We start from the raw sequence: 22,241 nt of genomic DNA, 5'->3' as shown, positions 1-22,241 counted from the left end.
TTAAAAATATGAAAAAAAAGAAAAATCGGATAATTTTTAAAAAATGAGGGATATATTGTAATTGAGCTTTTTCACTATGGGATTTAAGTAAAGTTTACTTTTATGCACATTGTTCGGCTTATCACAAGAAATAGATTTCAACAAGCGAATCTTTTCCTGATTTTAAATTTAATCCAGGACGCAGGGAACATTTTAAGTGGCTCTCAAATTAAATATAACGTGTCAAAATTTAATATAAATAAAAAATTCTAGTTTTGATCTAATACAAAAGGCGTCTCTATGATAGTTTAGAAAATAAAGATGTTTCTTCAGAAATTTATAACCATTGTCATCCCTCAACACAGTTAAACATTAAAACACTTTTTATTGTCACATTAACTCACTTCCGGTAGCTACCCAATTCCAACAACTATATAGCAAATGTAGTTCCACAAGTGAGGTCTAGGGCAGGTAGAGTGTGTGCAAACCCTAACTCCTACCTTGGCATGGCAGGTAAAGAGGTTTCCGCTAAACGCTACCCAATTCTCAATTTGAATAATCTTTCAAGGGTCCACAAGTGGCATTTGAGATAACCATTATACAAAACACTAAACGAGAGCCATGCTGACGACATTAGTCTCCTTTACCAAATTAGCTAATTTCTTTGTCTTCCATAGCTCAAAGCGACTTGAGAGAAAAGATACCGACTCTGCCTTACACGTTATGAGTCCCGCGAAAAGTCTCACGTATACAGTTGCATTATTGATAAAATATATCTGAGTCACAACTGAATGTGAAGGACAATTCAAAGGAGTATGATACCCCTCCCTTTTAGGATTGGCTAGAAAGGATCTCTTCAAAGAAGTGGAGCAGATCACCTTTTTGAGAATCGAAGGCTAGCAACTTCTCCACTGCATCCTGCATCCAATTTGCAAATGATGGCTTGAAAATTGATTCAACTATTGTTGAAAAATGAAATTCTACCTTATACTGCTGATCCTGAGCTATTATGTTCTCACTGCCAAGTCTCTCAACTTGGTTGTCATTCGTGAGAGTATCCAATATTAATGCTGCTCGTGTTATAACTTCATGAGGTAATCCTGCAGGAACAAGTAAACTTGAATTACGAAATGAAACTTTTGATCATAAAGCACAAATACTCTCCAAGATGCTACAAGGAGATAAAATCCATGTACGGTGACAAAACACTTAAGTGCAAAGGCATTTTTGTTCCATGATAGGATTTGTTTCCAGAAATCTGATTATTATATGCCGTATTCTAAGTAATTCTCCATTTTATTTCTCAAATGCATATGTTCATGATTCTGCTAGTGTGAGAAAGATTATCAAAATTAGGGGTGACAATTGGGCGGATTGGGTCATGTTTGGATGGGTTATAATGGGTTAAGACAACAATTGGGTCAAGACTCAACCCAACCCAAATTAGTTAGGGTCAAAATGGGTTAGGTAATGAATTATATAAGGGGTCAAGACCCAATCCAACCCAATTTTTACTAAGATTAATTGTTTTATTTGTTCTTTTAAACTATTTTAGTACCTAATAAAATTATTTTTCTTTATTATGGCTATATATAACATATCAAATTGAAAAAAAAAAGTTTTAAAAATATTTTAACAAGATTTCTCATGAGCCAATTCGGGTTACATATCAATCCAATTTTTTATGGGTTGAAATGGGTTGAGTTAATGAATGGGCGGGTCAAAAACCAACCCAAACTTAAACCGGTTGGGTAGGTTGGGTTTGATTTTGCCACCCCTAATCAAAATCATACAGGCAAGAGAAGAATCAATCTTCTAAATCACCTTCCACATATAGTTTGAACCAAATACCTATCTTCTTTCTTAACCAAATGCAAAAATATGATAAAATTAAACTACTATAAAAGTAGGCGACGCCATTGAAAAACATTACAAATAGATGGTGCTCTTAGTCTTGGGCCAAATGATCATATTTACTGCCCTATCAACATGTGGAACTTTTCAAGGAATATTTTAACTTACCAGCTAGCTGGGCACAATGCAACCCTGTAGAATAAAAGAGTCCATTAGAAGTTTATAATTTGCATGTCCCTTCGAGGTACAAAAGTTGCACTTACCATAGCTAAGGAGTGCACGTCCAGGGACCAACCTGACATGGCATAAAAGAGTAGGTGATAATATCTTTCCCAGAGAAGAAATAACCACCACGAAAAGTTAAGTCTAACACGTGGACATGGTAAAAGTTGAAAGATCATCAAACAATATGTGTAGCCCTTAATGTACTAAAATGAATAACAGAACAGTTGATTGTAAATTAGGCAATGCCAGGATCTAAAATCAGAAGTGTCAATTAGGTTGAATGTAAAATTCTATAATGACACCAACATACCAGTGTAATCCCACAGGTATAGGGAGGGTGGTGTGTACGCAATCTTACCTCTACCTTACGGAGGTAGAGAGGTGGTTTTCGATAGAATGTAAAATACTAACACTGAAATTTTGGCTAATGATATCAAAGTCTATCCATCAGAAGGGTCACTTCTCCTCAATTAGGTAAATACAAGTTGCATATACCAAACTTGCTACGTATGTAGCTAGTTGGAGGACTGGTAATAAACTTGGTGAAAACATTTGCAAACTAATCATTACGGAACTTGAAATAATGCTCCTGGGAGCATCATTTTCTATTTTTCACAAAGTGTTAGTCTATTTTTGTGTTCTTATCTTCGAATGAAGTATTGGACTCGATACAATATGAGATATATCTTGATTATTACACAAGTTTAATCCAACCAATCTCTCAAAACTTTGATTATTTGAGTAGTTATTTTATTTTTCTGAGGTCATTATTACGCACCTCCACAAATGGTAATCAACTGCTGCACAAATTTTACAAACACATTTTTACTTTCTCTTCGAAGGCACCAATATTATCTCCAACTAAAACACTATCCAAAAATACATCATCCATCACAAAGTACCTTTGCCTAATTTATGTTGTATACTGAACAATCTACTCGTACAGAATCCTTGTAAATTAAGCCTTTCCCTAGTAGATTCCACACGAAGAATCTAAAAACTAAGTTACAGTACTCAACTGGAAGGCAAACAGTTCAGAAGTACCAGTAAGATAGTTTAACTTGTCGACCAACCTCCTTGATCTTTTGCAATCATTAAGAACATCCCAAACCTAGTAAGAGTTTCACGTTTGGATCCAGGAGAGCATCATTACATGTACAAGCTATCATCCCTGTCTCCCCAAGGATGTTGAGAATATACTTATGTCATGAATTGAAAAAGGAAGATCTAGATTGACCTAGCTCAATGCCTAGGAGACATCACAGCTCATTAGGTCCTTGATCTGAAAATGTTTAAATGTGTAACCATCTCATCTAAAAGCTTAAGCTGTTAGAGAGAGCACACTTTTGTTTACTTAATTATATCAACTCAACACGCGGCTCACGTGCAGGCCTGGTTCATTTTCATGGGCCAAGCATGTGAAAATTCTTTTTTGATAATGGGTGACCAAGAGACTCAAACCCGAGACCTCTGCCTACTCGGATACCATTGTATTACTACTATGACTGCTTTTTCTTTTTTGGTTTTCCAGTCTGGTACCCTGTTTGGAGCAATTAATTCGGATATACGCTGAGAGGTCCCACTTTGAGGGGTTAAACGCTCCCTAGGGGTTCACAGCAGAGAGAATTCTGAAAGGTTTTGTGTCATATTCATGATGTGCAAAGTACTTTCAATACAAGAGATGGACTGTGGTTGACAGTAACTCTGCATCAAGGTCGTGTGATTGACACCCTGCTAAATCATTTGTCCATTGCCATGGTCATCTATGGCAATCAAGTCACAAAAAACACTATTGACTAGTTACTTTTCACACAACAAATAGTTTGATGGCTTCGGATTAATAGACCACTTTCCAATCCTGATTATTATTTTGTCGGGTAAACCAACACGGATAGTGAGGACTTTGTTACTTGGAAAGATCAGTCACTACAATAGACTAACTAGATACTTTGTCATTCTGTGATACTTCTAGGTGGAGTCAGTAAAAGGGAAAGGATTGGCATGTGGCCTCTCCTTTTTGCACAATAAAATAGTACAGTGCTAGACTTCATATATGATCATATTATACAGTACCCTAGGAGAACACAGGTACAAGACCTGATGAAATAGGTCAACAGAAATCTCTAATATTGCAAACTAAGCATACTTTAATTTTTTTCAAAAATAAATAGAAGTGAGAGATAGTAATTGATGCGCTTCAATGGACCCAAATTAATGAATTAATTTTCAGTTTACAAGGGTTAACTTGATCTTATCAACCTACTATCTGTGGCTAACTTTTAAAATTAGAGCTATGTATGAGTAGATTATATAAAAGTGTCACCGATTATTAATTTGGAATTGAAAAAGAAATCAAACAAATTTTAAGAAAGCACAGTCAAAAACAATTTGTTTCAAGTCCATAGGATCAAATAAAAGGTAAACAAGGAATAACGTGCATTGTCCTGCAGTAGTTGATTTTTACTTGGAATCAGGTAAAAAGTGAAGCATGAGCATACCTATAGAGAAATACAATGTCTTCAACATCGGCACAATCTTTATCCGGGCTTAGCACACTCATAGTGTAACACTTGATTCTGTCTGACTGAAATTTATCAAAATACGGATCTTCTTGGTTCCAACAACTTGGAAAGCTTTAAAATGACTTCACATAAGAAACATCAGGCAAAATCATTAACATATACCTCCAGTAAACAGCTATTATCAAATATCTCCGTCAAATGAGTACAAACCAGGACCTGCAAAAAAAACCATTATGACTAGAGACTTCCATTAGTATAATAGTACACAAGTTCCAGACATGTAGTGAGGCACAACTTTTACCAAGAAATTAGGTAACCATGTTTCAGAGAACCTTTGATGTCTAAGCTTATCACTAGGCCTGAAGCAAAATATGTAAAGTGGCTACTAAAAATCGAGCTTGAAGCTCCAAGGTTGGTGGCTGTTGGTCACCACTACAATAAAAAATCTCGTCATGTTTGTTTCTTTCTTGAAAGTTGTGATGTTAGCACTTTGGTTGTGTATCGTTGGTGGTGGACATATCGGTTGGTGTTGAGGGGATGGACTGGTGGAGGTGCTACTGGGAATTTACTGGGCCTGACGACAGAGACATTGCTGCTCTTTAAAATCAGTGTGAAATTGTACTATTTGAAGACCAAAAGGGCCTGACGACAGAGGGGCCAAACTAACCAGAAAAGGGATGTATAAGTGTGTTAACTATTAAATGATGACACAATCAAACTATGCAATTTTCAGAAAGTAATAAACAACAAGGCTGTGGTCCCTTCAGTTCTGTCAATACAATATCCATGCAGATGACGATATACTGTCATTCTTTTCAATTCTCATATTATTTTGTTGTACCGAAAAATGCTAACAATGTTTAACCATTACCATCACAATTCTTACGAGCATTAGGAAAATCACTTACATTCGTCCCTCCTATCTAAACAAAGGGCAGTAGTACCAGACCTTTGGAGGCTCATAGCATGATACAAAGTGATTTATGGTTCCACCAAAGAGGCCGATACCATCTGAAAGGAATAACAAAAATGAATGAGACAACCAACAAAAATGGAAATACTGTTGTGCTAAAATGAATTGTACTACTTTATTTGGTTGTTCAATCTTTTTACAAGAGACAAAAAACCTCAAGTTGTTATGCTAGTGCACATGAGAAAGGACAAATTAGATCACTATGTAATTGGTATTTAAAAGTCTATGAAAATCAGTATGAAACAGCTGGAGATCAGCATAAATCAGCATATCAATTCAATTGGTATTTAGGTTAGTATCATGTTTGAGAAGATTTCTACATTTCCATATCAAAGTACAATATAAATGAAAGATTTAGAATCAGAGACAGAAACGCCAGATATTTGGAAGACCAACCTTCTGTAAGGGTACCTTTACCAAACTCATCCATTAAGCATAAAGACCGAGGACTTGCATGCCTGAAAATGATATTCACATGCAATTATATACAGAATATTTATGTGATCTGAACATGTATATATCACATAAATGTGTGTCCCTTTGTATACTTGTATAATACCATGCTATCAGAAAACATACTGTTGATAATAAACATAGATACATATCTGAATTTCAGAATTACTGATCAACCATGGCTCTATATTCAGATGAAATATATTGCAGTCCTTCAATATGCAAAATTTCTGAAAGCATACCTTAACATAATTCCCACTTGATGGAGATCAATCATAAATGTCGAATGCTCTGCAGTCATAAATTTACTCCCCATGGCACAAAATATCCTGTTTGTCAAGTGGTATTATCACTCTGTCACATATTAGGCAATAAGCAGATGACCTAAAATATAACTGCAAAATTAGGTCTTGGTCCTAAGTCACTCCCCAAAAGCTAGCTCAAAGGGAGGAGGATTGTCCAAGCCTTATAAGGAGTCCACTCATCTCATTAACCACCAATGTGAGACTTTTGTCATTCTTTAACACCCCACCTCACGCCCAGTCCTTAGCATCTAGTACATGGGCAATTTTTAATTTTGGGGGTCCAACATTGGGTGAGATGAGTCCTGCTATGATACCATGTTGAAGTGTGTGACCATCTCATCTAAAAGTTTAAACGATTAGTGAGAGCACACTTTTATTACATAATTATATTCTCAACAATAACCAATGCAAAGTTGACACTCCTTGGAAATTATGTCCTCGTGTTGAAGAATGCAGTTGAATAAAAAAATTTAACAGACAGATGGTGCTGCATCAAAATAAATTGAACTAAAAGCAGTAGAAGAAGTGCAGAAACCTGTCAGTTAAACCCACTGTGGCAGCATCTGCCGGTACATAACTTCCAATGTGGGAAAGGAAAACTATCAAGGCAACCTAAGAAAATTATTAAAATGTGTTACAGAATATGGTAACAAATCATAGCAGAATATTGTAACAAATCAGAGTGATTGTAGAATATTACAGAATAATAAAAGTGATTTGTAGAATATTTTCTTTTATTTATTTTGATAGATTTCCTTTTATAGGATTCCTTGTAATTGTATAAATACCTTGTATATTCATGAATAGAACAATAACTTTTTCCATTAGATTACATGGTATCAGAGCCTAGGGCTCAAATTTTTTTTGTTTAGAAGTTCGATTCTTTCCTGGCTGCCTAAGAAAGGTTTGGGTCACTCATTAGGAGTGACAAATTTATCTCACCAGCATCATAAGAAGAGACAGAAGGAGATTTCTGGCGGAAAGGAAATCTCCAGTCTGGGTGGCAGCAAGTGAACCTCACGCGCCACTTGCACCTCGTTTCTGTCTTCCACTCACCGGCGTGTGATCCAACATATTTGTTTTTGGCTTACTGCTCCGGCATCTTCTCGTCAATCACAACACATTTTGGTATTCTTCTGGCGTTGAATCTCTATTTGAAGGTCTGTACTTCGTTTTTTCTTCTGGTATTCATCTTTTGTTGCTGCTGAGACCCAGAAATTTGGGTTTCAGAAATCTGAATTTGAGAACCGGTTAAACAGCCGCTGTTCAATCAAATTTAGACATTCTGATTACATTTGCTGCTTTTGTTGCTCATATCGGCTCTTTGACATGGTTGAATATTATTCAATTTGCTGCCTCATAATTTTATTTTGCTGATTCTACAAAATATTGTGTATTTCTTCAATCTGGTAGATTTATTTGAGCGGAACTGTTGGGTCAGACTTTTTGAACTCCTTTTGTTTTCTGTCAAGAATTACACTGGATATATTTGTGGGAAAAATGTCTAAGAAGACAATTCTTGTTTCGACCGATGAGTATGAGAAATTCTGTCTGTTTCAAAGATCACTTAAGGAACCCATTTCAGTTTCTAAATTTGCGGAGTCAAGAAAAACATGTCTTTTCTCCTCATCGAACAAATGGGTGATTGATTCAGGTGCCACAAATCACATGACAGGTAATTCTAATATGTTTTCTAGCTTTCGATCACATAAAGCACTTTCTCCCGTAACGGTAGCTGATGGTTCAACTTGTAACATTGTGGGATCAGGGACCGTTAAACCAACCTCAACTATTACCTTGTCATCTATATTAAGTCTACCAAAGTTTGCCTTTAATTTGATCTCTGTCAGTTGAATTACTAGAGACCTTAATTGTTATGTCTCATTCTTTCCCGATCATTGTTTGTTTCGTGATCTTACAACAAATCAGGTAATTGGTAAGGGACATATATCCGATGATCTCTATATTCTTGATGAATGGGAGCCTCGATTTGGTGCCTACTCCTGTGTCAAAGCACATTGTCGTCTGGGAAGTCCTTCTTTACCTATGTTAAAGAAGCTTTATCCTCAATTTCAGAATGTTTCTTCCTTAGATTGTGAGTCATGCCATTTTGCAAAACACCATCGCATCTCGGTAAGTCCAAGGGTTAATAAGAGGATTGAGTCAGCTTTTGAATTAGTTCATGACTTCATTCTGATGTTTGGGGACCATGTCGTGTTGTTTCCAAAACTGGGCATAAGTATTTTGTTACTTTTGTGGATTATTTCTCTCGAATGACTTGGATTTATTTTATGAAGAGTCGTTCTGAAGTGTTTACTCACTTTTGTGCATTCCTTGCTAAAGACAACTCAATTCAGTGCTTCAGTACGTATTCTAAGGAGTAATAATGCCAAAGAATATATGTCAGAATTGTTTCAGTCATTCATGAGACAACACGGTATTCTCCATCAATATTCATGTGTTGATATACCCTCTCAAAATGGAGTTGCTGAGAGGAAGAGTAGGCATTTACTTGAGACAGCTCGGGCACTTTTGTTCCAAATGAAGGTTTCTAAACAATTTTGGGAAGACGTGGTATCTACAACTTGTTTTTTGATTAGTCAGATCTCATCCAGTGTGCTTGTTGGTAACATGCCTTATAGTGTTCTTTTCCCGATAAAGTCCCTATTCCCGGTGGAACCTATGGTATTTGGAAGTACATGCTATGTTCGACCATCTGTTACCAAGTTGGATCTCAAGGCATTGAAATGTGTTTTCCTTGGCTATTCTCAACTTAAGAATGGATATCGGTGTTATTCTACTGAACTTGGCAAATATTTGGTGTCAATCGATATGGTATTTTCAGAGACTACCCCATTTTTCTATGCACCTCCCGTTTCTACTAGTCAGGAGGAGGAAGATGAGTGGTTAGTCTATCAAGTTACCCACGCTTTGAAAGAACAATTTCTTCTATTGAGCACCAATCGACCATTGTAGCTTCAGAACCTACTCCGTCTGTGCTAGCAAGACCACCAATTGTTCAAGTTTACTCGAGGAGGAGAGAGACCAATGAAACATGTCATGCGCCAGTTCCTTCGTCATCATATCTTCCGCCACCTGATCCTTCAGAAAACCTTGACCTCCCCATTGTTCTTCACAAAGGTACTCGTACTTGCAAAACCACATATCCCATTGCTAATTTTGTTTCCTATGACCACTTATCCTCTGCATCTAGATCTTTGATTGTCTCTCTAGACTCTATCTTTGTACCCAAAATAGTAAAGGAGGAGGCTTTGCATCATCCTGGATGGTCTGAGGCAACGCTTGAGGAAAGAGATGCCTTAGAGCAAAATCACACGTGAGATTTGGTGGATTTACCTAAGGAAAAGAAATCAGTAGGATGTAAGTGGTTCTTCACAGTTAAAGTCAATCCTAATGGTTCTGTGGCCAAACTTGTGGCTAAAGGCTATGCCCAGACTTATGGGGTGGATTATTCAGACACCTTCTCTCAAGTTGCTAAACTCACTTTTGTTCGGCTATTCATTTCCATAGCTGCTTCTGAGAATTGGCCTTTACATCAGTTGGATATCAAGAATGCATTTCTTCATGGTGATCTTCAAGAGGAAGTGTATATGGAGCAACCACCAGGTTTTGTTGATCAAGGTGAGTATAGAAAAGTTTGTCACTTGAAGAAGTCCTTGTATGGCTTGAAGCAGTCCCCGAGCTTGGTTTGGCAAGTTCAGTGAGGTAGTTCAACAGTTTGGACTAAAAATGAGCAAATGTGATCATTCTATATTCCACCAGCAATCCGTAGCTGGCACTATCCTACTTGTTGTATATGTTGATGACATTGTCATCACAAAAAGTAATTACACGGGGATCTCTTCTCTCAAGTCTTTCCTGCATACTAGGTTTCATACAAAGGACTTGGGTCAGTTGAAGTACTTCTTAGGAGTAGAAGTAAATAGAAGCAAGAAGGTAATTTTTCTGTCTCGGAGAAAGTATATTCTTGACCTAATTGCAGACACCGGAAAGTTGACTGCCAAACCTTGCAGTACTCCAATGGTCCCCAATGTGCATCTTATGAAAGATGATGGCGATCCTTTTGATGATCTAGAGAGATACAGGAGGTTAGTTGGGAATTTAAACTACCTCACTGTGACTCGTCCAGATATTGCTTTTGCAATAAATATTGTTAGCCAGTTTATGTCAATGCCTATGGTCAAACACTGGGAAGCTTTAGAACAAATTCTTTGTTACTTGAAAGGAGCTCCTGGACGTGGCATATTGTATGGCATCATGGTCATACTCGTGTTGAATGTTTTGCTGATGAGGTAGGATACAAAATTAATAGAAGATCCACAACAGGCTATTGTGTTTTTGTTGGAGGGAACCTAGTATCGTGGAGGAGTAAGAAACAAAGTGTTGTATCTCGATCTAGCGCAGAATCTGAATATAGAGCTATGTCACAGTTTATGTGTGAGATTATGTGGATACATCATCTGTTATCTGAAATCGGAGTGAATCATTATACACCAACAAAACTCTGGTGTGATAATCAGAGTGCTCTTCATAAATCCTCAAATTTGGTGTATCATGAAAGAATTAAACACATTGAGGTTGATTGTCATTTTATTCATGAGAAGATTCAGCAAAATTTGATTTCCACTGGCTACATGAAGACGGGAGAACAATTAGCTGATTTGTTCACCAAGGCATTGAATGGAACACGAGTTAGTTATCTTTGTGGCAAGCTGGCATGATCAATATCTATGCTTCAGCTTGAGGGGGAGTGTTACTGAATATGGTAACAAATCACAATGCTCAAGACTCAAGTGGATGCAAATATGGAAATTGCATTCATTACAATGCAAGTATTTTTTAGATGAGGAAAGTTGGTAAACACCGATAGATGACCTATTTCATTGGTGTTTACATCATTACGAGTTTGAGAGTAAGTTTAAACACCAGTATATTAGTGTTACTTATAAAAAATAACAGGATAAATTCAACACCAATGAGGGAACCATATCCTTTGGCTGATTCCATCCAGTATAATGGAATATGTTTAGGGAGATTTAATATTCAAAACTACAAAGCATAACATCATGCATCAGAGAATTGTAGTTAGTAGAGCTTTAAATTCTATACTACTCGAAACCTAGGACACAAACTGTGGAGTGTGAAATTGATTATAACCAAAACATCAAGACTGCAGGTGGGAGTTGTAGTAACTCTTCCACTTCAGGTGGTTATGAATTGTATGAATGGTTTAGAAGGTTTAAAGATCATGACACTTCATTTGGTGAACAAGAAAAGATCACCATGTTGTTTGGGCTTATTGTCAGACCTTAGTCATTCTACAAATTTTGTCCTTATTGTATGTTAATCTCTAGTCCATCACTTCTCAGTCGATCTAGCCTGTGTCTGTGAATTAGTTAGTATCGCTATTGGTATAATACTCGTTACAATATGTAAGGCTCTTACACTGTGACTTGATTGGATAGGAATAGCTTCACAAGTAGAAGTTTGAAATCTATGTAGAAAAATCTTTTGTTTTATCGTCCAAAATTGTCAACTTGATACTATGGAAGGCAAAAAGACAAATGAGCATTGCTTTTCTTCAAGAAAATTTTCATAACTTTGACCTCTATCCCTGCCCAAGAATGCATTTATTTTCTGGTTTTAGGTTAGGAAATCTGGCCACTCATATTCTGGGAACTTCTTCAATCAGCGACATTTTAAATTGGAGCTTGAATTATGATCAAGCCAAAATGATCTTAGATTTCCACCCATAGTCCTCGTTTCTGTCATAGAGATATGTCTAATTTCTCTTGGGTAGTACTAGTACCATTAGTACTCAAGCAAGAGCCTTTTCATATGTGTGTGTGCCTGTAATGTGCGGGTAATTGGTGTTATTGATGTTGATAGAAATAAAGAGAAGGGTTATGAGACAATAGTAAAAGAGGGTTTCTGTGATGAGGTAGGATATACAGCTGCAGTAACTTGCGGGTTTAATATCTTCCCTGCATTGGTTTTGGCACCTTTTTCTTTATGGCATTGTGAGTGTAATCTTGTTTGTCTAGCTGATGAATTGAGGCAGATATATGAGGGATTGCCAGAATTTCTGGAAGAGGTTCTCTAACTTCTGATTTTTCTCAACTAAACCACTTGCTGTTGAAGTTAAGGCTGCACACTGTTGAATTTGATATTAGTAGTGCTTTGCAGGTTTCGGCCTTGGAAATTGCACGAATTCCTTGCATGTATGAAGACAAGGGGGTTCCTTCTATCATTTACATACATCAGATAGGTCTGTTCACCCTTTAATGTTTCATAGTTATAATAGCTTTGTTAGCTTCATAGGTAATTCAGCTTTTAAACTGATAACTGCTGATGCCCAACTAGATCCTTGGGATGCTTCCTTTTTCAGATATCAATCTCACTTGTATATTAAGGTGGATCTAGCTTCTAAATCCTTTTCCCTTTTGTAGGAACCTGGTCGTACCTTAAAATCCTTTTCCAAAATTGTAATAATTACAGGGGTATTGAGTTGCTAAGCTTCACTATGAAGGTCTGGGAGAGAGTGGTGTAGATAAGGGTGAGGAAAAGGGTGTCCATTTCTTAGAATCTATTTAGATTCATGCTAGGATGAATCGACTATTGAAGCCTCCATCTTATGTGGAGACTGGTGGAGAAATATAGGGAAAGGAAGAGGGACCTACATATGATGTTCAATGACCTTGAAAAAGCCTATGACAAAGTCCCGAGGGATGTCCTCTGGAGATGCTTGGAGGCTAAAGGTGTCCTGATGGCTTATATTAGGGCGATAAAGGACATGTACAATGGAGCCAAGACTAGAGTTAGAACAGTGAGAGTGAGAGGAGACTCAGGGCATTTCCTGTTGAGATAGGGTTGCACCAGGGATCAATTCTTAGCCCTTTCCTATTTGCCTTGGTGATGGATGAGTTGACGCGGTCTATTAAGAAAGAGGTTCCATGGTGTATGTTATTTGTAGAGGACAATGTATTGATTGATGAGACACGGGACAAAATTAATGTTAGGTTGAAGGTTTGGAGACAAACTCTGGAATCCAAAGGGTTCAGGTTGAGTAGGATCGGAACAAAATATCTGGTGTGCAAATTCAGTGTTACGCTAGATGAAGCATACATGGAAGTGAGGCTTGTCACACAGACTATTCCTAAGAGAGTTTTAAATATCTTGGGTCCGTAATGCAGGAAAGTGGAGACATCGATGATGATGTCACACATCGCATTGGGGCGGCTTGGATAAAATGGAGGCTTGCTTCTGGAGTCTTGTATGATAAAAAGGCACCACCCTAAACTTAAAAGATAAGCTCTACAGAGTGGTGGTTAGACTATCCTTATTGTATGGGGTGGAGTGCTGGCCATTCAAAAATGCACATGTTCAGAAGATGTACGATGCGGAGATTAGAATGTTGAGATGGATGTGTGGGCATACTAGGAGCGACAAGATTAAAAATGAGATTATCCGGGAGAATGTGGGAATGGCCCCTGTGGCGGACAAGATGAGGGAAGTGAGACTGAGATGGCTTGAGCATGTGAAAAGGAGGTACACAGACCCCAGTGAGAAGGTGCGAGAGGTTGGTTGTAAGGGGTATGTAGAGGGGTAGAGGTAGGTCAAAAAAGTATTAGGGGGAAGTGCTTAGACAGGATATAGCACAACTTTATATTACCGAGGACATGACTCTAGATAGGAAGGAGTAGATGTCACGTATTAGGGTAGAAGGTTAATAGGGGTAGAGTGTTGATTTTCCTTTGTTATCTATCGTCATATGTTGTTTATTGTGTTTCGATTATCACACTATTTTCATGTCGGTATTGTTCCTTTCTAGCAGGCGCTACACTGTTTTTCGTATTTACTGTTATGCTTTCTTCATTGTTTACTTCTTCTTTTACTTGAGTTTGATGCACTTGAGCCGAGGGTCTTTCGGACACAGCCTTTCTACCTCCACGAGGTAGTGATAAGGTCTGCGTACACCCTACCATCCCAGACCCCACTTTATGGGATTTCACTAGGTATGTAGTTGTTGTTGTATCACTTCTCATGCAAAATTATCAAAACGACAAAATCATCCGTTAGAAAAAGGTGTTTTTCATCAAGAACATATAGATCGGGATTTGTTATGGTAAATAGTGTTGAAATGTGTGATCATCTCATCTAAAAGTTTAAGCTGTTAGAGAGAGAACATATTATTTACTTAATTATCTTTTTAATACACCCCTTCACGTGTTGGCCTGATTCTTTTTTATGGGCCAACCATGTGGAAATTCTTTTGTAATAATGGGTTGCGGTAGATTCAAACCTAGGACTTTTGCCTTCTCTAATACAATGTGGAAGATTGTGACTATCTCATCTAAAAGCTTAAGTTGTTAGAGAAAGCATATTTTTATTTAGTTAATTATGTCTTGATTCATAAGTTCACGAATAAATCCACTAATTACCTTTGTATATTAATATAACTTAGTTTTTCCAGTACACCTCTAAATCCCAAAGTCAAACACAAACATAATGGAATTCACTAGGTTAAACAAATTCATAAATAGATACTCCCTCCGTTTCAAAAAGAATGACCTAATTTAACTTGACACGAAATTTAAAAAAATAAAGAAGATTTTTCAATCTTGTGGTCCTAAATTAAAGTTATGTCAAATGTACCAAAATACCCTTTAATGTTGTGGCAGTAAACATGTCACGTGGAAAGCTGAAATTAAAATGTTGCCAAAAAATGAAATGGGTCATTCTTTTTGAAACAGGCTAAAAAGGAAAGTATATCATTCTTTTTTAAACGGAGGGAGCATATGTTTAGGATTTTCATTACATCGGGAGAGTTGCTTGACTTCAAAACATAGGGGTTTATCCGTAGCAAAGTAAATTGAAATAATCAAATTAATTAAAAATGAAAATTTCTATATATATTACATTTTATGAAATTTTAACAATGAGAATAAACATTTTTTTTTATCATTACTCCAAAATTTTGATTTGCAATCTTACTAGAGCTGGCCAATTTATTTGCTGCAATTTCCTTTACAATCAAAGTGGCCAGATAAGTAACAAGTGTAATAAGCTTTATTAAAGTTTCAAACCCTTTGGAAATGAAGATGAAAACCATTTTAACGGTCAATGAAACTTTTTAATACAAATCATGAGGATAACTTAAAAAATCCTCATACAATTGTGAATCAGCCGAAGTAAGGGACGGGATGAAAAAGTTTGAAGTGTAGAAAAACATATAATTTGACTGATACTTATATAGAGGTTTGGAAGTACATCAGAGAGGTTAGAGTAGTATAGCTAATCAAGTTATCCAATAATATATTAAGAAGTAGAAAGATGCCAAGCAAGTGGAGAAAGAATACTGCTAAAGAATGAATGTATACTTGTAAATATACTTGGAAAGCATAATTGTGATATCAGACTTTTAGGATTTTCCTTATAATTCTTTCCATAGTTTGGATTCTATATTGAAGATTTCAAGAAGAAAATGCTTCTTGATAAGTATACATCCCATGAGAATGAGTACTTATAAAACGATACCTAAGACTATTATTGATAAGGTATGGAGAGAATAACTTGTTTATTGCTCAATGATTACATTGATATAAATAAATGAAGAGTACTAACTAACTATGGTAATAGCTAATCAAATCGCTACAAATCAGCTAGACTACCATATATACAATATTACACAGCTGTAATGATTTTGTAATACTCCCCCTCAAGCTAGAGCATAGATATTGATCATGCCCAGCTTGTTATAAAAGTAATCAACTCGAGTTCCATTTAACGCATTTGTGAACAAATCAACTAGTTGCTCTCTTGTCGTCACGTAACTGGTGGAAATCAATTTTTTTTTAATCTTCTCACGAATAAAATGACAGTTGACCTCAATATGTTTAGTTCTTTCATGATACACCGGATTTGAGGCAATATGAAGAGCAGCTTGATTATCACACCAGAGTTTTGCTGGTGTATGATGTTTTATGCCAATTTCTGTTAAAAGATGATGTATCCACATAATCTCACTCGTATACTGTGACATAGCTCTATACTCAAATTCTGCACTGGATAAAGATACAACACTTTGCTTCTTACTCCTCCATGAAACTAGGTTCCCTCCAACAAAGACACAATAGCTTGTAGTCGATCTCCTATTAATTTTGGATCCAGCATAGTCAGCATCTGCAAAACACTCAACACAAGTGGCTATACAATATGCCAAGTCCAGGGGCTACTTTCAAGTAACACGAATCTGTTCCAAAGCTTTCCAATGTTTGATCGTAGGCGCGGACATGAAGTGGCTAACAACACTTACCACAAAAGCAATATTCGGACGAGTCACAATAAGGTAGTTTAACTTCCCAACTAACCTTCTATATTTCTCTGGATCATTAAAAGAATCACCATCATCTATCATAAGATGCACATTAGGAACCATTGGAGTACTGCAAGGTTTGGCTCCCAACTTTCCAGTGTCTACAAGCAGGTCAAGAATATACTTTCTTTGAGAGAGATAATTCTCTTCTTGCTCTATTTACTTCTACTCCCAAAAAGTATCTCAATGGCCCCAGATCCTTCATTTGAAATCTGGTATGTAGGAAAGACTTAAGGGAAGAAATCCCCGCACAATCACTTGTTGTGATGACAATGTCATCAACATATACAACAAGGAGAATAGAGCCAAATGTTGATTGCCGATAGAAGAGTGAGTGAACACATTTGCTCATTTTCAACCCAAAATCTTGAACTACCTCACTAAACTTGCCAAACCAAGTCTGTGGACTTTGCTTCAAGCCATACAAAGACTTCTTCAAATGACAGACTTTCTTATACTCCCCCGAGCAACAAAACTAGGTGGTTGCTCCATATACACTTCCTCTTGAAGATCACCATGAAGGAATGCATTCTTGATATCTAACCGATGCAAAAGTCAATTCTCAGAAGTTGCTAGAGAAATGAACAAGCGAACAGAAGTGAGTTTGGCAACTGGGGAGAAGGTATCTGAATAATCCACCCCATATGTCTAAGCATACCCTTTAGCCACAAGTCTGGCCTTAAGTCTTGCTACAGAACCATCTGGATTAACTTTAGCTGTGAAGACCCACTTATATCCCACTAGTTTCTTTCCTTTCGGTAAATCCACCAAATCCCACGTGTGATTTTCCTCTAAGGCATGTATTTCATCAAGCATTGCATCAATGGTTCAAAGCCTCCTTCACTGTTTTGGGTGTTGAGATGGAGTCTAGAGAAGTAATCAAAGATCTAAACATAGAGGATAAGCGGTTATAGGAAACAAAATTAGCAATAGAGTATGTGGATTTGAAAGTGTGTGTACCTTTGCGAAGAGAAATAGGGAGGTCAAGATTTTCTGAAGGATCAGGTGATCTAACTGGTGCATGACAAGTATCATCAGTCTCTCACCTCCTTGAGTAGACTTGAACAATTGGCGATCTTGCTATCACAAATGGAGCAGATACTGAAGTTACAATAGTTGGGTGGTGATCAACAGAAGAACTAAGAGATGGAGGAACAACATCAGATTGTTCTGTCAAAACATGAGTGACTTTGATAGACTAACCACTCATCTTCCTCCCCTTGACTTATAGAATTAGGAGGTGCATAGAAAAATGGTGTAGTCTCTGAAAATACCACATCAGTTGACACAAGATATTTGCCAAGTTCAGTGGAATAAAATTGATACCCTTTCTAAAGGCGAGAATAGCCTAGAAAAACACATTCCAATGCTTTAGGGTCTAACTTGGTAACAGATGGTCGAAAATCTCGAACATAACATGTGCTTCCAAACACCTTCGGTTCCACTAGAAATAGTGACTTATTAGGAAAAAGAACATTGTAAGGTGTATTACCAACAAGCACAGTAGATGGCATGCAATTAATTAGAAAGCAAGATATAGAGACTGCATCTGCCTAAAATTGTTTAGGAACTTTCTTTAGCAATAAAAGTGCCCGAGCTATCTCAAGTAGATGTCTATTCTTCCTCTCAGCAACTCCATTTGGAGAGGGTGTATCAACACATGAAGACTAATGGAGAATACCATGTTGCCTTATATATGACTGAAACAACTCTGACATATATTCTTTAGCATTGTCACTTCTTAGAGTACGAACCGAAGCATTGAATTGGGTTTTAACTTCAGCACAGAAGGCACAAAAGTGAGTAAACACTTCAGAGTGACTCTTCATAAAGTAATTCCAAGTCATCCGAGAGAAATCAACCACAAAAGTGACAAAATACCTATGTCTAGTTTTGAAAGTGACTGGACATGGTCCCCAAATGTCAAAATGAACTAACTCAAAAGCTGACTCAACCCGCTTATTAACCTTTGGATCTACTGAGTTGCAATGATGTTTTGCAAATCGTCATGACTCACATTTCAATGAAGGAATATTCTGAAATTGAGGACTAAGCTTATTTAACAGAGGTAGAGAGGGATGTCCCAATAGACAGTGTGCTTCAAATGGAAACACGACACTTGAGCAGGCCACAAACTGAGACTCCCATTCATCAAAGATATAGAGATCATCAGATACATGTCCTTTACCAATAACCTGATTTGTTGTAAGATCACGAAACAAACAATGATCGGGAAAGAAAGATACATATCAATTAAGGTCTCTAGTAACTTTGCTAACAGAAATCAAATTAAAGGCCAACTTTGGTAGACTTAATACAGATGATAGAGTAATAGATGAGGTTGGTTTAACAGTCCCATATCCAACAATGTTGCAAGTTGATTCATCAGCTACAGTAACCGGAGAGGGTGCTTTGTGTGATTGAAAGCTAGAAAATACATTAGGATTTCCTGTCATGTGATTTGTTGCACCTAAATCAATCACCCATTTATTTGAAGACGTGATAAGACATGTCTTATCTAACTCCATAAAAGCATTAACTGAAGTGGGTTCCTTCACTGATTTCTGATGAGAAGTTTTAGAAAATTCTTCCGCCGAAACCAAAACTATTTTATCATATAATGGACTAGAAGCAGTCATTTCCCCAAACTCACTATATCAGATCAGAATAATAGAGAAATTGCCAAAGCTCTGCACCAAAATGTTATCCCAACAGTTTTGTCCACGCCAGCAAGTCAGGTTGTTTGACTCAACTCAAATAGAGAAAACCAAATGACCCAAAACAAAGTTCAGATGACTCGAATACCTAGCAGTTCACCGAGTAACAAGAAACTAAAATATGAATAGCCAAAGGTTCAGGAAAGAGAACCAATCAAGCAACAAAGAAATAATTTGAACCAGCAGCAGAAGAGATCAAATAGTATTATGGCTCAAAACAGATCAAACAGCAGCGAAGAAGGGAAATTCGAACTAAAGTATCACCAAAAGAAAGATCGCAGAACCTGTGCCTTGATGTTTAATCTTCAAAACGTGGTCTAATGATCAGAAAACCACCATAAATCGACTGGGAACCTCAAGGCAAAGTCACATCAGTAAGACAGACCAAGATTGGTCCACGCACGCACCTCCACGTGTGGTTCAAGCAGGACAGTCTTTGGTGGCTTCGCCAGGCCGTGAGACCCACTCATGTCTCCTCCAACCACCAAATTCCAGGTAATGGAGGATCAGAGGGAGATGTTTCTCCCTAGGCAGGTGGTGACAGCTAATATTGAAGTCACACGAATCAGAAATATGGCAGCAGCTAATTCCGGCAATCCACCAGTGGTGAAGTTCGAGAACCACCACTTCAAATCTCACAACTCCGGTTAGGCTCTGATACCATGTTATTGATAAGGCTTGGAGAGAATAACTTGTTTATTGCTCAATGATTACAGGGATATAAATACATGAAGAGTACTAACTAACTATGGTAACTAGATAATCAAATCCCACAAATTAGCTAGACTACCATATATACAATATTGCACAACTGTAATGATAACAAAGACAAAATAAGGAAAGACAATATTACACAATCAATTCCTAATCAATTACATCTAATACAATATCATTATACTCCTATAGTTAAACTAGAAAATCAATCAATCAACATAGATGTATATATACTTTTTACTTCATGGAATAAAAGGCCAACTAGTCTCCTATACCTTGTCTGGTACAAGTACCTTAGTTCCAATTTATAAGACTAGAGGAGATATTCAAAGTTGCACGGACAATCTTAGTATATGATAAACTTTTTGGAGAAAAATTGATAAAACATAGGCTTGGGGATATTACAACAATGACATAACTAGTTCATATTCATGTCATGTATCTACAACAGACACAATAATCTTTCTAAGAAGATTGGATAAAATTTACAATAGAGAGAATTGAAGGATCTCTATTTGATACTCATTGGCTTAGAGAAAGAGCACAATTAAGTATCAAGAAAAGTCTTTAGGTAGGTAAAGAAAACAATTTCCACCTATTATATAAATTTCCATATATAAGAAGTGGTTATAAATATGAGAACTAAGAAGTTACATAAAAGTTTCTTATAGCCATGGGTTTACAAGTCTGTCTTGAATTTGTACTTACTTATCCTAGTTATATAAGGGTTAACCAAATAGTACATGTGAGAAATATTAGAGAAAATAGTATTGAATTGTGTATCCACATTATTACACAGAGACCCTATTTATAGACACTACAATACAATCCTTTACCAAGTAGGATACTATTTCTATTCCTATTAATATTCCTATTTCTATTCATACTCTAAGTAGGATTGTATATACATATTTTTATTCTAACACTCTCCCTCAAGCTAGTGCATACAAGTCATATGTCCCTAGCTTGTTACAAATGTAATTAATAGAGGACCGATGAGGGGCTTGGTGAGATATCTGCAAGTTGATCACTCGACTTCACAAAATTGACAGTCAGTCTCAATATGCTTAGTCTTCTCATGAAATACTGCATTTGATGCATAATGCCAGTCAATCTCAATGTGTTTGGTCTTCTTATGAGATGCTGGATTTGGGGTATAATGTCAATAAAACACAGAGTGATAAATTCCTGAATTGCAGAATTGAACTTCCCAAACCAAGTTTAAAAAGACTGTTTCAGATCATAGAGTGACTTACACAATTGATATACAAGGCTACCAGACTTCCCCTGAGCAACAAAATCAGGTGGTTGCTCCATATAGACTTCTTTCTAGAGATCAGCGTGGAGAAAAACATTCTTAATGTCCAACTAATTAAAAAACCAATGGAGAATGACTACTATATATAGAAAAAGGCGGACATATGCTATTTTAGCCACAGGAGAGAAAATATCACTGTAATCTAGCCCAAATATATGAGTATACCTTCCTCTTCTTTTTTTTTGGCAAAAGTAAATCTAAAACAGAAAGAAAACACTGAAGGAAAACTCATATCTCTCAGAAACAATACAACGGTGGCTGGAAAGTGCTCGAAATCTAATATAAAATATATGGAACGCCTCGAAATCAAGAGATGAGTAGATCTTAAACAAGAAAGTCACCGTAAAACTAGCCGAAACATGCTCATGCACTGGATTATTAGATTTGATGGTTGAAAGTAATCACAATCTTGAGAATAAAATTATATGGGTAGGGTCGGAATGATGGCATGACCCTACTAAGAAAGAGAATGATATGGGTAGGATCGGAATGTTGGCACGACCCTATACAAATAAGAAACTAGTCACCGAAAAGATAGCATGGTGCTACGCAAATTGGATATGAAAAAGTAGTACCCAAAAAATAGCATGGTGCTACACAAATCGAATATGAGAAAGTAGTCACCAGAAAGATGGCACGATGCTACACAAATAAGATATGAAAAAGTAGTCACCGGAATGATGCACGATGCTACACAAATCAGATATGAGAAAGTAGTCCCAAAAAATGCACGGTACTACACAAATTAAATATGAAAAAGTAGTCACCAGTTAGCTATGAGAAAA

At 36.8% G+C, this 22,241-nt stretch overlaps 1 protein-coding gene across 12 annotated transcripts in view; it reads right to left on the bottom strand.

Annotated features, from left to right (window-relative positions):
- Positions 1-283: 283 nt before the first annotated feature.
- Positions 284-22,241, bottom strand: part of LOC129876095 (DNA mismatch repair protein MSH5) — a 46,476-nt gene continuing 24,518 nt past the window's right edge. For 6 of the 12 annotated variants that reach the window (XM_055951408.1, XM_055951411.1, XM_055951409.1 and 3 more), the window contains 9 exons: positions 6,847-6,923; positions 6,249-6,335; positions 5,950-6,011; positions 5,530-5,591; positions 4,743-4,796; positions 4,557-4,642; positions 2,097-2,128; positions 2,002-2,025; positions 284-1,079 (listed from right to left, as the gene is read on the bottom strand). In XM_055951408.1, the coding sequence (XP_055807383.1) occupies positions 811-1,079; positions 2,002-2,025; positions 2,097-2,128; positions 4,557-4,642; positions 4,743-4,796; positions 5,530-5,591; positions 5,950-6,011; positions 6,249-6,335; positions 6,847-6,923 (753 nt within the window). In that variant the 3' untranslated portion in view covers positions 284-810. Of the gene's footprint in view, positions 1,080-2,001; positions 2,026-2,096; positions 2,129-4,556; positions 4,643-4,742; positions 4,797-5,529; positions 5,592-5,949; positions 6,012-6,248; positions 6,336-6,846; positions 6,924-22,241 lie in introns of those variants that run through there. The other 6 variants (XM_055951410.1, XM_055951414.1, XM_055951415.1 and 3 more) reach the window with 4 other exon arrangements.

The sequence above is a fragment of the Solanum dulcamara genome, chromosome 12 (assembly GCF_947179165.1).
Source record: "Solanum dulcamara chromosome 12, daSolDulc1.2, whole genome shotgun sequence".
In the NCBI taxonomy this organism is placed as follows: domain Eukaryota; kingdom Viridiplantae; phylum Streptophyta; class Magnoliopsida; order Solanales; family Solanaceae; genus Solanum; species Solanum dulcamara.
This window is presented reverse-complemented; position numbering and strand designations above follow the sequence as displayed.